This window comes from Ambystoma mexicanum, chromosome 3q (genome assembly GCF_040938575.1).
Source record: "Ambystoma mexicanum isolate Mex_15411 chromosome 3q, UKY_AmexF1_1, whole genome shotgun sequence".
NCBI lineage: Eukaryota > Metazoa > Chordata > Amphibia > Caudata > Ambystomatidae > Ambystoma > Ambystoma mexicanum.
In genome coordinates, this window is record NC_090926.1 from 873,029,406 (window position 1) to 873,046,377 (window position 16,972).

The 16,972-nt window shown below is 46.9% G+C and overlaps 1 protein-coding gene across 1 annotated transcript in view; it reads right to left on the reverse strand.

The window, feature by feature from the left end:
- The window catches only part of C3QH17orf75 (chromosome 3q C17orf75 homolog), a 717,668-nt gene that overhangs the window by 144,776 nt on the left and 555,920 nt on the right, over nucleotides 1–16,972 (reverse strand). Inside the window, exon 8 of the mRNA XM_069654978.1 lies at nucleotides 11,992–12,128. Within this exon, the coding sequence (XP_069511079.1) occupies nucleotides 11,992–12,128 (137 nt within the window). The remainder of the gene's footprint in view (nucleotides 1–11,991; nucleotides 12,129–16,972) is intronic.

Sequence of the window (16,972 nt, forward strand, 5' to 3'; positions counted from 1 at the left end):
AGTTGATATTGGGCACAGGGTGGCTGTTTATCATAGGGTTGCATTGAGATCTCCAAGGTCGACACATATTTTGATAGTGTTATCCGGCTTATAAACTATTACTACTAATGCCAACCACTCACGTGACTTGATGGGTTCCATACCTACATATAAGGGGTGAATCAGCTACTTTGACTCTCAGAAAATAGGCAACTACTCCCGAGGAATGAAAATAGGGAGTACAAATGCTCCCAACAAAAAAAATGGCAATATGATATGGCATTTATAACCAGACACATAGGACCATGAGTCCCTGCTTTCAATCCACACAGCTCCATGGATTAGTATGTACCAGAAGTGCACATAGTTACACAGCAAGAACAAGTTACTTACCCCGGATAACGTTCTTTCGACTGGATGTTCCTTCAACGTATTCCTCATCTTTCACATCTAGTGTCCACAGCTTGGCTGCTTTGGACATTTTTCGGCAGCGGGCGCCCTCGGTCGTTGCCGTCGGGTCGATGTCCCTCGAAGGCCATCGTCGAAGGTGACGTCATCAGATGTTATAAATAACAGGTACAGCGCCCACTGCCTCAGTTCTGCTCCCCCACTCCTCGTGCAACAGAAGTGCCCATAAATTGGGCCTGACCATACTCAGCCTTGTTGGAACGAAAGCTGTAATAGCATGGGAAATTCTACAGAGGGTTAGATTGGGAGGGCGATGAGGAATACATTGGAGGAAAATCCAGGCAAAAGAATGTTACCAGGGGTAAGTAACTTGTTCTTCGAATTGATTGTGTCCTCCAACGTATTCCTCATCTTTGAGACTCCCAAAGCAGTATCAATGTTTGGAGGAGGGTGAGGAATTTTGTACATTAGAATTTTAAAAAGGGCAGAGTAAAGCACTGCCTTACCAAACGCCACATCCTGAGCATGGGAAGCATCCATGGAATAATGCTTAGTAAATGTGTGCATGGAAGACCACGTTGCAGCATCACAGATGTTTTTGATAGGGACACCCCTTTGTAGGGCTGTCGACGCAGCCATGCCTCTGGTGGAATGAGCATGCACGCCTCAGGACGGTCGTTACCCGCCAATCTATAGCATTTAGAAATAGTGAGGATGATCCAACTAGACAAGGTCCATTTAGAAACAGCCAGACCTAGTTAGTGCCCTGTAACCCCCAAAAACAGCTGGTCGTCCACTCTCACCTTGGACATTCTGGAAATACAAAAGCTTAATGCTCTCCTAGGGTCCAACCTTTCCTCATCCTGACTATGATGCAGAGGAGGATAGAAGGCAGGTAGCACAATTTTCTGACTTAAGTGAAAGTCTGAAACCAGTTTAGGGAGTAAGGAAGGTCTGACTCGCAACACAATCATGTCCTTGTGGGATAAAGTAAAGGGTGGCTTAGAAGAAAGTGCCCCCAACTCGCTCACTCTACGTGCAGATGTAATAGCCACCAATAGAATAATCTTAAAGGTCAACAACCTAACGGACATGAGTGCAATGGTTCAAATGGAGCACCCATCAGAAACTTTAAGACCAAATTAAGGTTCCAAACCGGAACCTGAAACAGTGATGGCGCGAACACATTTATGAGCCCTTTTAGAAACTGAGTAACCAGTGGAATCTTAAAATAAGAGCATTCTTCGGATGAGGACTTAAAGATTCAGAGCGCTGCTAAAGAAAGCAAAAAGGATAGAACATCCAGAGTTGAACAATGAAAAGGATTAACATTCTTTTCCCTCAACCAGTCGCAGAACTTATTCCAACGCCAACGGTACAGAGACTGTGTTGCTGGCCGCCTGGCCAAAAGCAACACCTCCATTACGTCATCCGGGAGGTCCCAATCCTTGTATCTCAACCTTTCAGAAACCATGATGCGTGAAGGTTGAGAGTCCTGACCTCTGGGTGGAGAACCCAACCTTCCTCTTGCAAGAGAATATCATCTCTTTGGGGAAGACACATCGGAGGATAGATGGACATGTCTAGAAGGGCCGGGTACCACGATCTCCTGGCCCAATCTGGAGCAATGAGGATCATGTGGGTCCCGAACCGTCTGAACCTCCTAAGAACGTACAGTAGCTGTAATGCTCGCCTGGTATCCATAGGGACGTCACTCAGCCTGTTCAGACTTCTTATGACCTCGAACCCTTCCCTGGAGTCTACTCGACTGGAGACTGGGCCTTGTTTTCTTGGAAAGTGTGCTCTCCGTCCTGCTTTCAGCGCAGGGGCGCGTTGATTGATGCGGGCTCATTGCTGCCTAGCTACTTCACTGGCAAGAGTCCGACAGGTAAGTATAATGAGTCTTTTGAACAGTTCTCTAACTTCGTTCCTTTCCTTCCTTAGATGATGGCCGGCGTCCGGGGATGGCGACGTGCTACTGAGATGAGTAGCGCTGAAGGTGAGTGAGAGCGCGATGCGACCCTTTCATATTTGTATTGAACTGAGTTCTTTTTCTGTGTCTTTTAGGTGCTGTGATGTTTTCAACGTGGATGCCGGTTATGAAGAAATGCAGTGAGTACGCGCGGTATGCGGCGCGTCTAGATCTTTCCACGCTAACCTGGAGTGTCTTTTCCCTCTTGCAGATGGATGAGAAGTTCCGGAGACAGAGTTCCCCCAGAGCGGCTGGGATTCAGGTAAGCGTTTGAAGCTCGTACAGTCTTTAAAAATAAGCGAAGATTTGCTGAATGCTTACTAATGCCTTTTTTCAGTTTTTTTCCCTTTTCCTTAGGAAGTGGCGTGCCGGGATAGGAATGACACCAACAAAGATGCCCGCAGAACAGAAGGAGCAATGAATGATGGGCAGAAGCACCGCAAGGTAAGGCTATTCCTAACGGTGTTCTTGTTCTTACAGGAGCTGAGCGCAGAAGAAAGATGCAGGCCTACTGGAGACCGATCCGAACACGCTGAGTGTCACGCTGCAGGTGCAGAAAACACAAAGCATGTTTCTCAGCCTGGGCGTGGCTTAAATAGTCTCTGGGTAGCCCAGGTGTCTCTAGGCTGAACCACACCCAAATGACTAGACTACACATGCAGTTCAGGGAACCGAAATATGTGGGGGCATCCATCTTGTCCCCATCAATGCACTACAAGTCCAATCCCCAATGTTATCCTATGGGAGTGAGTGAGTCTGGTGCCACAAGCGCTAAGTCTGACTCCAAGTGGGTCTTTGGAGGGATGGAGAGGCCCTTGAGGGCCATGTAGGTGATCGTGGCCTGGCTCCAGCCTGACATCTTGGAGGGCTGAGGACATGAGGGGTAGGAATCATGACAGTAGCGGGAATTCCCAGTACACCACAAATGTGTCTCCTAGAGCACCTCTCAGAGGAAATTCCCTTGAGCAGTACCTTTTGCACTTCCGGTTGGCACCGGTCGTGAACAGATCCACCTGAGGGGTTCCCCAAAGAGCGACGATCTCTTGAAAGACTTCCTGAACTTGTTCCCGCTCGTGGGAGACTGTGCTCTGCCTGCTCAGAGCGTCCGCCGCCGTGTTCTCCTCTGCGGCTAGGTGAACAGCCGCCAAGGAGATTCCCTCTTGAATTACCCACTACCAGAGCGGCATTGCCTCTCTGCACAGAGACAGTGAACCTACACCTCCTCTTTTGTTGAGGTAATGCATGGCCACCGTGTTGTCCGTCATTACCAGGACATTCTTTCCCCGTACAGATGGCAGGAAAGCCTTCAGTGCCAGCCTGATTGCTCGCAGCTCCAAAAGCTTGATGTGTAGTTTGGACTCCGATGGAGCCCAACGACCGCTGACGGTCAAATCGTTGGAGTGAGCTCCCCACCCTGTGAGGAAAGCGTCCGTCACTACAGTGATCTCCGGCCATGGTTGCCAAAATGTTCTCCCTTCATAACATTTTCCTCGCAGGCCCACCAGAGAAGATCCTGTGAGACCCTGAAGGCGATCCGACATCTTGCCTAAGAACTGGGACCATTGAGTCCTGAGAGTCCATTGAAGGGATCTCATTCTCAGACGGGCCTCTGACACCAGAAAAATGCAGGATGCCATGAGGCCGAGCAACGTCAAGAATTCAAAGGCCGGAAGACTCTGGGCACTCAAACTTGGTTACCATCTGGAGAATGTCTTGAGCCCTCACCCTGGGTGGCGAGCACTTCCAAGGATGTGTCCAAACCTGCCCTGATGTACTGAAGCCGTTGGGAAGGTGTCATATGGGACTTCTTGAAATTGAGGGAGAAGCCACGTCTGTGAAGGGAGTGGCAGGTAACAGTGAGATGAGCCAAGGCTAGTTCGGGAGAACTCGCCCTGATCAGCCAACCCTCCAGATAGGGTAGACGTGCATCCCCCCCCCTCTCTTGAGATGCACTGCCACAACCACCATCAGTTTGGTGAATACCCTCAGGCAGAGGTCAATCCGAATGGCATGGCTCGAAAATGATAGTGCCAGCCGCCAATGGTGAACCTCGGGTATTTTCTGTGCTTGAGATGGATCGCACATGAAAATAAGCATCCTGAGGGTCCAATGACACCAACCAATCCTGAAGTTGGAGGGCCTGAAGGATCTGAGAAAGTTACCACCTTGAATTTTTCCTTCCTGAGGATCTTGTTCAAATTTCTCAAGTCCAAGATGGGTCTCAGACCCCGTAACTTTTTGGGAATCAAAAAATAAGGGGAGTGCCATCCCTTGTCCCTCTCCGCTACAGGCACTGGTTCTATAGCGCCTTTCTCTAGCAGGGTTAATATTTCCTGCTCAAGGAACAGATCTGGAATCCTCAAAGAGTATACTCCCGGTGGATTGGTGTGAGCCTTCTGTATAAAAGGAAGGCAGTACCCATGAGCTATTGTTTCCAGAACCCAAGCATCTGAAGTAATGGCTCGCCATTCTTCTAGATACTGAGACAGCCTGCCCCCCACAGGTGAGCTGTGACATAAGGCCTCAGAGCGGTTTTAGAGCGGTTGTAGCAGTGCCCGATGGCAAAGAGGCTGGTGCTTGAGCAGGCTTGGCACCTCTACCTTGTCCACCACGAGGAAACTTATGTTAGCCTCTGACTGGCCATTCCTCTTACCCTTCCAAATGAGGAGTAGTAGCAAAAAGATCTACCCCTCCATTGCTGTCCGCTAGGACGAAAAGGCTGAGGCTGCCGAACAGTGGCGCCCAAAGACTTGGCAGCTGTTTTAGAGGTCTGCAGCTTCTCAAGGCTCTCGTCAGCCTTGCTGCCAAAAAGATGAGACCAGTCAAAAGGCATGTTCAGAAGCCGAGCCTGCACATCCGGTGCAAAACCCAACTTCCGCAACCACGCAAATTAAAATACAGTGCTCGTAGCCAAGGACCTCCTGACACTGTCAGCAACATCCAACCCAGACTGAAGGGATTCACACATGGCTTCCTTGCCATCCTTAACAATGGCCAGGAAGCCCTCCCTTTCTTCCACTTCGGGAATATGTTCAGCCGCCATAGATATGCACTCCCAAAGAGTGTATGAAAATCTTGCCAAGGCACAAGGCACAAGTAGAGTTGGCGATTTCAACGCCATACTCCCAGATGAAAATACCTTGCACGCCCATCCATCCACATGCTTATCATCCCTATCCTGAGGGATGGTAGGGCACGCAGCCTGTTTGGAGGTAGTGGTGGCTGCCTGGACCACCAGACTCTCAGGAGAGGGGTGAGATGACGGGTAGCCGGGGTCACTACTGGAGGGGCAGTATTTTCTTGTCAGAGACTTGTTCACCGCCAGATTAGTCTCTGGGTTTTCCCAATTTCTGGCCACCCTGTTCTGCAGAGCTACATGAAATGGCAATGTGGGATCTGTAGGGGGACCCTGATCCAAATTGTCCGTTAAATCATTCTGATAATAATGTACAGGAGGTCTAGACCAACCCAAATACCCTAGAACTCTCGATATAAGTCGCCTGTAAGAGGAGTCGGCATGCTCCCCTGGGTCTGGTTTGCTGAACTCTAGCTATGGAAAAGTGTCTCTACCACTTGCATTATGCAAGGTATCACAAAGATCCTGCATCCTACTCTCCTCCGAGATGAGGCATTCTGGCACATTAGGGGTCCCAAACTGGAGACCAAAAGGAGCATCATCCTCATCAGAACGTTCTTCCTCCTCAAAAATGGAGTTGAGGGACTTAAAGTCTTTCTTTGGCAGAGGAGTACACCTTTTCTCATGTGTAACAGCCAGAGACTTCAAAGTCGTCGACTTAGACACCGCCTTTTTAGGAGGTTCCACCGTCACCTGGCGCTGCGCCGGTAAAATTGGCGCCGATGGAATCAGCGTTGACAACAGGGCCGAGGGCATCAAGGGCTGGACCTGGGTGGAGGACCCGTCAGGCACTATCGACTGGCGTGGCGCCAATGGTGTCGAAGGAGTTGACGGCATTGATGGCTTCGAGGGCATCGAGGGTTTCGATGGTTTCGATGGAGACGAAGACCATGACCTCGCTTCACGTCTCGATCGATACCGTATCTGCTCCTGATGCCGTTTACTTGTGCTTGGAGGCGCTTCAGTATCCCGATGAGTCCATTCCCTGCCAGCTTCAGCACAAGACGCGGACAGGGCCCTGCCCTGCTTTTCAAAAATCCTAAGCCTTTCCACGTGGAAAGCTTCTCACTCAGCTGGCGTCAATTTTTTGGACGGGTATCTCACCCTCTCGGGGTGCTGCCTGAAGAAGACGACGAGGATGGCGACTGGTGGGGCCTTCTCCTCGAGCGCTTCAACGAGGACGAGTGACGGGAACCACTCCTGGACCTTGAACGCTTGGCCTTCTCCCTCTGAGGAGAGTCGCCTGTCGACTCATCGGTCAATGGCCCAGCAGGTCGAGACTTATGAGGCTTGGACACCTTTGCCTACCTTGAGCTTCCCCTTCTGTTATTGCAAGGCCTTTACCGTCATCGACTGTCACTTTGAGCACGTAACCAACACCATGGCCCTTGCAGAGGCACCACAGGCAGACACGATTCAGGTCTGTGATGTACATCTTGGAGCCACAATCCCGAAATTTCTTGAATCCGCAGTGTGGTGTCGTCGGATTAGAAGATGAAGACATATCGATTAACTTCAACAGCAAACACTAGTAAGTACGAGGAGCGCCGGGTTTCACGAAGCAAACACGTTTGCGGAAAAAATGGAACTGAGGCATCTGGCACCGTGCGTGCTATTTAGAACACCCCATGACGTCACCCTCGACGGAGGCCTTAGAGGGACATCGACCCGATGCCATCGACGCAGGCCGCCCTCTGCCGAAAAATTTCCAAAGCAGCCTAACTGTGGACACTACATGTCAAAGATAAGAAATACGTTGGAGGACACAATCCATTCGAAACTATAATTAACTGCCTGATATGTAGAGGTAAACATGTCTCTTTTAATGTGCATGACTAACTGGGCACAAAGAAATCATTAATATTCTAAAACATTCAATTTTCCAGTTAAAACATACTTACTCGCTTATAAAATACTACCATTGGTAATTAGACTCAGTTTTTTACTCCCTAAAACACCTTTTACTCCCAAAATATGGAGTAAAACACTCCCACATTAAAATCTTATCTGGAGCACTGATGGGTTCAATAAGTTACTCTTACACAGTCTCTCTAATTTCAAGTGAAGCTCCATCATGGGTCCCACTGGGACTGGCCTGACTTTATGCACCCTAGGATGCAAACCTCTCAAGTTTTATCCTGTGTTTGAATCCTTCAACAAGCCGATGTCAACTCTGAACATCTCAAGTTACTCTGACAGATGTTGGAATATTCGCAGGTTCTCTGTGCATAAACAGTGTAGAAGGGTGGGTTCCTTTTGATCCTCGCTGTACCTGTGTTGGCCAGCAGCTCTCAAGTAGACCTGAAAACAGTCTAACTAAGTTTCCTATTGTGTGGTTAGCTTGCCTGGAGAAGGGAAAGAATGGTACCTGTGTGTCTGGGTGGGTTTGTTTGTATGGTTATGTGTGTTCAGCGGCTGGAGTTTATATGTTGTGCTTCCATCCAAGTTCACTCAGACCTCAAAGTCTGTGTATTTGTGCTCAGGCCTTCTATTTTCCTTGTTTCCACCTTATGACGACACAGTTTAGCCGTGGATGGTATAAGTTGACTCAGTTTCATCCAGTAGATAATTTGGACAAGAGGCACTAGTAGTGGTTGTCTCTGGCGTCACTCTGAATCACTGTTTACCTCCTTGCAGAGCTTATGTTAAGTGTGCGCTCCACTCTGTGCTCTGACAATGTTCTTTGATCCAGCTGCATTACTGTCTGCGCACTCGCCACTTTTTCACTACATTTTCTTGTTTTTCTCTGGGGTGGGAGTATATGATGGCAGGACACGTGTCCATGTTGCAAAAAGCCAAGGAGTTTCACACTTACTTCTGTGCCTGTTAACAATGGTCTTGGGACCCACACCTTCACATTTGGTGATCACTATGGTTTTTAGCAAGGCCCAGGCAAGTGGCTACTCTGGCGTTGCACGTCGGGTGTGCTGGAGCCTAGTAGCGTGCCTGTGGGACTGGGTTGCCTTAGGTCACCTATGTACCACTGCCACAAGGTCGGGTTGGGCCCAAATTCTTTAACTGCTTTTCACCATGTCATTGTCACCCTTTCTCTAGGGGCTTTACCAGGCCTCTATGCTGTGCACAATCAGTTCTGCAATCAGGGTCCCTTGCAGTCGTCCTCAGTTTCCTTGTGGTGCTTGTCAATTGGTCATCGCCCCTTTCTCTTCATGAGTGCCGTCCTACCGTGCAGTTTATCTGCATGTTGCTGATAAATCTTTCACTTCTGGCTCACCGCTCTGCCAGCACATGCAGTGGACGGGGAACCACTTGTCGCCTCTGTCATAAACCAGGCATACGCATAGTATAGAAGAGAGCTGCTTTAAATTAGAAGGTGCCCTGCATTCATGCCAGTCTCCACCTGCAAACCCCAGGGGAGCAGTCAATTAATACAAGGCATAAAACAGCCATATTCCAACCCAGTATGTAAATACAATTCTCTGGATAAGAACCCCCACAAACATCCCCCTTCATGGCTCTGGCTCCCTCCATGTAATTCAGGGAAAACATTTACACTTCTCCACTCTTACAATCACCAGCAACCAATAGCTGGGTCAATAAACTCATTGTTAAGGATTTGGGTCTGAAGCGGTTGGCTGGCAAAGAAAACACTCTGCACCACAACCAGTAGACACCCAGCCCCAAACAGCTCATGCTTGCAAGTACATGTGGTCCAGGAAGCTCCAAATTATTGCAATAGAGTACAGCCTATCTGGCTTGGGCTGACCACATGAGGTACACTTGGAGAGCTGTTTTCTAGGGACCATCAGTGACTTAGCCATAAGGGCACTCGCTTTTTCCTCATTCAGCACCTCGTCCATTGTGGAGTGAAATCAACCCAAACCCTCAAAAAGGAAGTCCAGCAACACCTCCCAAGTGTCTGAATGGAATATCATCACTCACAGTCATGCCACTCTGTGGATATCCATCCGAATGAACATTGCCTGTACAGCTGAATCCACATTGTGGAGGGCAGATACCAGAATGCATATGGTAACCATGCTGCCGTCATTAGGGCTTGCTGTTAATGGGTCTGCAATCCAAACTGCTAAATACTGCAAGAGTCTTCTATGGTTTATTAATGCAGTTTGTTGAAACTGTGTCCACACAGGTTTACCCTAGGTGTAAGCAAGAGTTCTGAGAGATTGATCTCCACATAGATTCCAGGATTTGGTTAACCGTGGACAGCATTAAAGCAAAAAAAAGCCAAAGATCTTTCTTCTCCTCAACATAGGCACTGCAACAAGAGACTACTGGGCTTGGGGCTGAGTAGAAGCACAGATTGTTTCCAAATGTACAGCACTGTACCTTGTACCATTATTTTATTTACTGTTTAAGTACAATGTGGTTTCTCCCATATATTAGAGATTCCTTTAGTGCATCCTGCTACATTAATATTCTCATGCTATGGCCTCTTTTTCTCAAAAGGATAGGTGCAAGTTCTACTTTCTCCATTAGTGTGGATAGATGGAGCAGAAGGAGGTGGGATGGGGGAGTCAGTGACCATGATTACCAGAAATTCCAAGAAACCAGACATCCAGACAAATAAATCCCTGACAACCGATAGCCGTTCATTTTAACCGTGTTACCATTCGAGCCTGACACCATGTTTCCCACATTTAGGTCAGACGTGAGGTACCTGAGGCGAGATTCTGTAGTTGAGTAGGCGGATGAAGATGAACTGGAGGAGGATCTACCTGCAAAGGAGGGTTATGCAGTAGAGCTGGAGCAAATAGGTTGAAACCCGTCCCGCAGGCAGAGTGGGAACTGGGAAAGAGTCCACTTCCTTGATCAAATCAAGATAATAAGACTTCCTGGCCTGTGAAGTATAACATTTGGCAAATAATGGTTCCTCCACAGACTGAATGGACCAGCAGAATGGATAAAGTGAGTGCTCCAGAATGAGAGGGAGCTCAGGTAAGGTATGTGAGATGTGGGTCAGGCTCCATAAGTGACTGACCCTGGATCAATATCCATGAGCATGGCAGAGTGTCAACAGGAAAGTGGACAGAGGTAAACCACAGGTTATTTGTTGGAACTCATTGCCCAAGTTCTGGATTGTGTCACCCCAGTCAATGGAAATATAAGACAGTCAGGTTGCAGAGTTTCATTTTTCCATCTGCTAGCGAAGCTTCTGAACTTCTCTCCAAAATGCCGTCAATAGGGACTTTGAGAGTGAAAGAAAAAAAGGTTGAAAATCTGCATTCCCCCCTCCTCCATGAGATTTACAAGATGTAGAGGAGCCCTGGCCTGTTGCCTGTTTTTTGGAGCAACTTGTGCACCACATGCATGCGTAAAGGAAAGCTATAGGACAGAGTGCCATAGCTCAGAAAGTAATGTGGTTATCTGGAAAGTCTTTGCAGATCTTCAAGGTACACCCTCAAGAAGCTGGGTAGGACTCCTCAGCATAAACACTCCCTTGGTGCAAGTCTCAGATTTTTCCCCTGCGACAATACATTTAGGAAGTCTGAGAACCACCATGAAAAATGCTCTGGTGAAAGGCTAGATCAGCAATTGATGCCAGTTGCACAGGCATGATACCCTAAATAGGTGAACCATAAGATTGTCACCCCCGTTGTGGAGCAGGAAATAGCTGACACAAAATCATGAAGGACATTACCAGGGATGGTGTCACAAGTCACCTGAGTTGGCCTTGAAGGCATAACCTGTAAGCAGCTGTGTATGTAACCTTAATTGGCTCTGGCGATTAACTCTGAACATGCTCCGCTGCTTTGCTGCAATTCCCAATAGTTGCAGCTGCTGGGATGAACTAAAGTTCAGCAGACTCTGGTGATAGGCCAATGTCGGTTCTTGGTGCCAGAGGCACAGATATTGTGTCTTAATAGGGGAACCTCAGGGTTGGTCATGCCCCCCATGAAGCAGAAGGCAGCCGCCAGAGAACCACAATGGAGACTATTGGGGTTTGTGGTACACTTGACACTAGCTGGGTGAGAATAAAAATAGGTTCATGGCACACCCAAGTCTTATTTCTGTGCCCAAACCTCAGAATCACATCTGGTTTAAGTCTTTGAAAACTCATCCCAGCATCTGAGACAAGCAGAGAGCACCTATAAGAAATTGAATCACACATGACACCCAAATCCTAGGCGTGGTCCAGTCTTAGACATTAAAGGCAAAGAGTGTGCAGGGCCAACTTCACAAAGTTACTTAGACAGAACTTGTAGGTTACAACACCATGACATCAGAGTGCACAGGAGAGGGATGTACCTGATGAAGCCAAGGAGCCATCAACCACAAATAAGGAAAATTAGAAAGGACAGGTGTAAAGTCATAAAGCAGTGTTTGGAAGGTTGGATACACACATGAGTTGCCATTTAAAGTGCCCCAGCTTTGCATTTGAAAGAAATATTCTACGGTGCTGAAACGTTCCATTCCCATTATGGCTGATATCCCACATAAACAATTTTAAATGGTGTTACACTATTACAGACAGTACACATACAAATGGACCAATAAAAGATATCAATTGTATTTTTACCTGAGTTGTGAAACTGGGGGCGTGATCCACTGCAGTCAATCACAAGGGTTTTCTGCTGCTCATCAGTCATTGCTATACATAGTGATGCCATTGTGCCTTCCTGAACTAGGCCTTGGAGACTAGCAACACTTAGAAACCTGGTAAGAGAAAAGCAAACTATAACAAACTACTCATATGAACCAGGTTGGAGAAGTGAGAGTAAAGAGCCAATCTGACCTAGAGAACTGTTCCAGATCATTAACAAGCTCTCATCTTCCAAACACCCCCCCACCAGTAACTGATCTCAATTCACCATCTCCATCTACCTACTCTCTCAAATTCTTTTATTTAGCGCCCATCACCACATTCCTCTTCCAAATTTCTCTCAGATCAGCAAAATACAGTCTGCACTTTGTACCCTCCACACACCCAATGGCCCTATTATCACTGGCTTGGTTTCCCTTCATCTTGGAAGCAAACCGTAGCCTCCCCATCTATCATAAAATAATTGCATTATAGTGCTGAAACAAGGAACTATTGCCTTATTTCCAATCTTCCTTTACAGGAGAAACCCCTTTAGTCAGCAGTCACCTCCCAGGTGTATCCTGATCAAAAAGCATGTTTCCTTTCTGCTTAAAGCAATTAATTGGCCCAAACATCTGTCCTCCACAATCTTCACCTGCTTAACAACAACAAAAGAGTCGGTGCCTTAATTCCCCTTTCTACAATCTTGCTAGCAGAACCTTGAAGCATGTGAAAGAAGTCTAGCCTGTATCACTTTTCTCACAGCCACAATCCAACACATTTCTTTCCCCCACTTCTTGTGCAATAGATCAGGGAACATTTTGTTCAATCTATACTTAGGACCGCTCATGTATTATTGATTGACTGGTCGCATTTATGTAGCACTCCATTGCATCTAAAAGTCTCTAGGCACTGTATGCTGTCATGAGCAAACACGGATCAAACATAGGCCAAACACCAAGTTATTTTCCAATTCACCTTTATTAGGGGTTAATGGAAAAGAAGGTGAAAGAAGGGGTCCTCAAATGAAATCCATTTCAGGCCAAATAAAAGTAAACATACTTTTCAGGACAAATCCTTAATCAGATAGGTCATCTGTCGCCGGTTCATCACATCAGAGGAGAGTACCTCTTGTAAATGAACAAAAATATCAAAGGAAAAATAAAGTCTTACAATCTTCATCATGCCAGTGCCTTGGTCCCTCCCGGCTGCTTGGCACAATAAGAGACCAAAAGAAACTCACTGACAAATCCCTGGATTCTCAGAGTTCAGTCCCTGTCACTCACAGTCTCTGGTTGATGTTTCTTTACCAAACCTGCTCTTTTTGGCTGGGGCTTTTTTGTGGCTTGAGTGCAGTGGGGAGACAACCTCTCGTGATCTCATGCCACAGTAGAAGTTGCCCGATGGGGCTGAGCAAGAAGATGAAGATGACCCCAATTTTTAAACACGGCATGGATTCTCAAACAAAACAGACCACTTAATAAATCCCACTAGCTTTTTACGAAGACTCTAACCACCTCCCCTCCTCAAGATCCTGACTCCCCTGCTCACTCATACTCTTCCCCCAAGGAGTCTTGGCAAATGCTTACACCTGCGGAAATGTCTCCTAGTCCCTTCCTCTCTTTCTATCTCTCCTTAGGGTTCACCTGCACATCCTTCATATTTCACTGCATGCTTGTTCCTCTACCTATCCAAGTCTCTCAATTTTATGGCTCAGGGCTCCCACTATTTCAGACTATGAAATTCTTTCCAGGCATTCACATTTAGAAACCAAGCAATGTTTATGCTGTGTATGTGACTGTCCCCTGCCCAGTTGAGGAGACTAAGTGGGGGTGATCAAAGGATCCTTCCCCATACCACACCTGGGCCCAAACTCTATTGATTGGGAACAGGCTTGCCTTCTCGATACGTTTAGGGTTGGACACTCACTCTGACCCTTAAGAAAGTCCATCTTCTGCAAACACTTTGCAGTTCAAAGATGGTCTCTACGAGCTAGCCAAGAGTAGGGAGTCTGGGAAGGTTCAGGCACCTCAGGTAAACTTCAAGGTGGTATAGGGAGAAAACATCCCTTCTGGGCACTGGATGTTCCCTCTGTCTTTGGCTTTACCATGACCAAGTACTTAGTCTACTTGGTTTGGGATCAAGTCCAGGGCAGCTCAGCAGTGTGGTAAATAGACCCAATGGTTTTAGGTCACTGCCTAGGACATAGTTCTGTAAATTGACAGAAACAGTAACAATAATGTCATTCACTTTTCAGGTTCAGGTAAAACTGAAACAATTCTTAGGATGGCGTTGGCAGGTTTGGAAGGCCTCAGAGGAGCCCTAGCATACTCCTCTGGTGTGGCAAGACTTCTGTCTACTAATGCCATGCTGCCCTTAGCGTCTCTGACCCCATACCAGTGATGTTCTAGCCATTAATAAGAAAATATCCATGAGGTATTGTTTGGTGCTATCTGGGATATCATTATAGGTTTGGACACACTGAAGCTTCCGGGATCCTCAGGGCACTACATTAACTTCAAATTGAACTCCCATTGGATCTTCAGGGGGAGGGAAGACTGCGTTGGTCATTAAATACATAATGTTGACAGAAGGACCTCCGAGGTCTTAGCCACAGAAATAAAGTAACTAGCAAATGTTCTCTTACATTTGGGCTTCCTTTGACCAGACATGATCCTGCTTGGAACCAGGAGACCCACTACCCTTACTAGGATGTCAGAAAAACTTTACCTTCCTTATGTTTACGAGCTAGTTCAGGAGGATGATGATCTGATTGCCATTTTCTTGTTCTCCTCATATTTCCAATGAGTGCCTCTGTCCCTGTGGGATATCCTGTGGGACACCCTCCACCCCACAAGTAAAAAGCTACTGCTAAACTCTTAGGATCTAGGTCATTTGAAAGGGGCAAGTGCAGTGTCAACTCTGGAGAACAAGCTCCAAAAATATGCTCAAGCATGAACACATATACCATGTCTAAAAATGTTTTCACTTGTTGCCCATCTTTCCACCAGGCATGCTTCTAAGTGAGTAATTTGCCCATGTTACCCAAGTCACTACCTTTCTGCAAGTGATCACTGAACTTCAAGTATTAGGAATTAAAGAATCGAGTACGAGTGCCTCACATCATGCAAGCACAAACATAGTTCTCACTTGCACTGAACTCCAAAATAGCATTACATCCACTCTGGGTGTTAGGAAAGATTTTTCTTTTGCATGTTTCCCTCCACTAATCGCCAGGTAACCCTCACCCAACGTTTTGCTGTGATTTTATTCCGGTCCTGAATTTTGGAGGTAAGCAAAGCCTTTTTGCTTTACTTCCAAACCTTGGATCATCTGTTTTGGAGGCACTGATCAGTACCTAAGGCAATCAAGGCATGGGAACATTCCTTGTTTTTTTTAAGCTGAGCACATCTTACAGTAAAGTGTGGCAGGTTGTCTGTGTATCTCTTTTTGTTTAGTACCTCTTTTGGTACTTGTATGATGTGTCCAAGATGGGCTGGCAACAGAGGATATATTTCTATCTTGCTTTTCATTTATCTCACATGCACATTTGCATTTTACCGCATTTTGAATACCATATACTCAAAACAAAATGGATGTGCCACACATTTTTCAGCCTGTCCTTTGATCTTTAGTTTGCTTCCTGCCCCTCAGGATGGGAAAAACAATATGAGGCAAGCACTTTCCCGAGCAAAACCTTAGGTTTCCCAGACAACCTGGCAGTGTCATTATCTGGCCGGACGTGAGGGCTGGGACTATCTAGTCCTAATTCACAGTCAGGCACGAGGTATGTCTTGTTTGGCCGATATGGGGGGAGGAAGCGGTCCATGATTTGACAGCCCTTGACTTCATAGGACGTGCAGTGGTCTGCATCTTGGTTGACCAGTTGCAAAGCATCGGGAGCTCCAAACCACCTCTGAGCCAGACCCAAACCCGAAAACTACCACTGTACCTGTGGGCCCTGCACCCTCTGCAACAAAATCAATGATCAAATTAAGTGGGTCAGGTGAATCTACAAACCCTTGGGGTGGTTACTAGTGGAATTGAAGTAAGGGGGCAAGCTTGAATACCTGTTCCCTCCCTCCCTCCCTCCCTCCCTCCCTCTTGGCATAGGGTTGTATGGGCACAAACTCCTCACCCTACGTCTTGCTTGCCTGGTTGTAATCAATCAGAGGAGTTCTGGCAAAGGATACCCACCCTTCCAGGATTTCCCCAAGTGGTGGGATTGGGAGAGAGCCACTAATGTTCGAGATTACTGTTTCTGCACCACATAGTGTACTCCGGGACCCCAAAACCAGCCCATAGAGTCGGGGTTTGCCCAGAAGCACTTTAAGATAAGATAGCAGCACCCTTGAGATGGATGGGGGTGCAGATGAATACTCCAACACCAAATCAATAATGACAACTCGACGGTTTGGCAAAGGGAGTCCGTTTAATGAAGAGTACAAAAAACAGGGAGTCTCATGAATATCAGCAGATGCGTTATCTTCTCTCTCTCTTCACAACTCCAATGAACTTCATAAAAACAACATCATTTATACAAAAATATCGTCATCACTGACGTTTAACGCTTAAAAGTTGGCATGCAATTCTATTAGTTCAGGAAAGGTAACTTTAATATAGGTACTATATCTGTATATGGCAACGGAGTAAAGGGATTGGATATACACTGTCAGGTGGGACATCTAAGCCCTTCCTTCAAAATGGCTACTGTAGACGTCACTGAAAGTATGACGTCCCATTGGTCCTACTAACTATAGGACCCTAGATTACTTGGTCCACTGTGATTGGGTTGGCACCAAATCCCACACATACTTTTCCACTTTGCCTAGCAGCACGCAGAATGGTCGGCGAGGTGCAGGGTGCCCCTTAGCTCCCCGGCCTTCCTCCAATTATTGTTACAATCAATCATCACTTTAGTGGCCATGTGTCAATTATTTCACTGTGGTTGGCCTTGAGACTGCATCTTCTGTCTGGA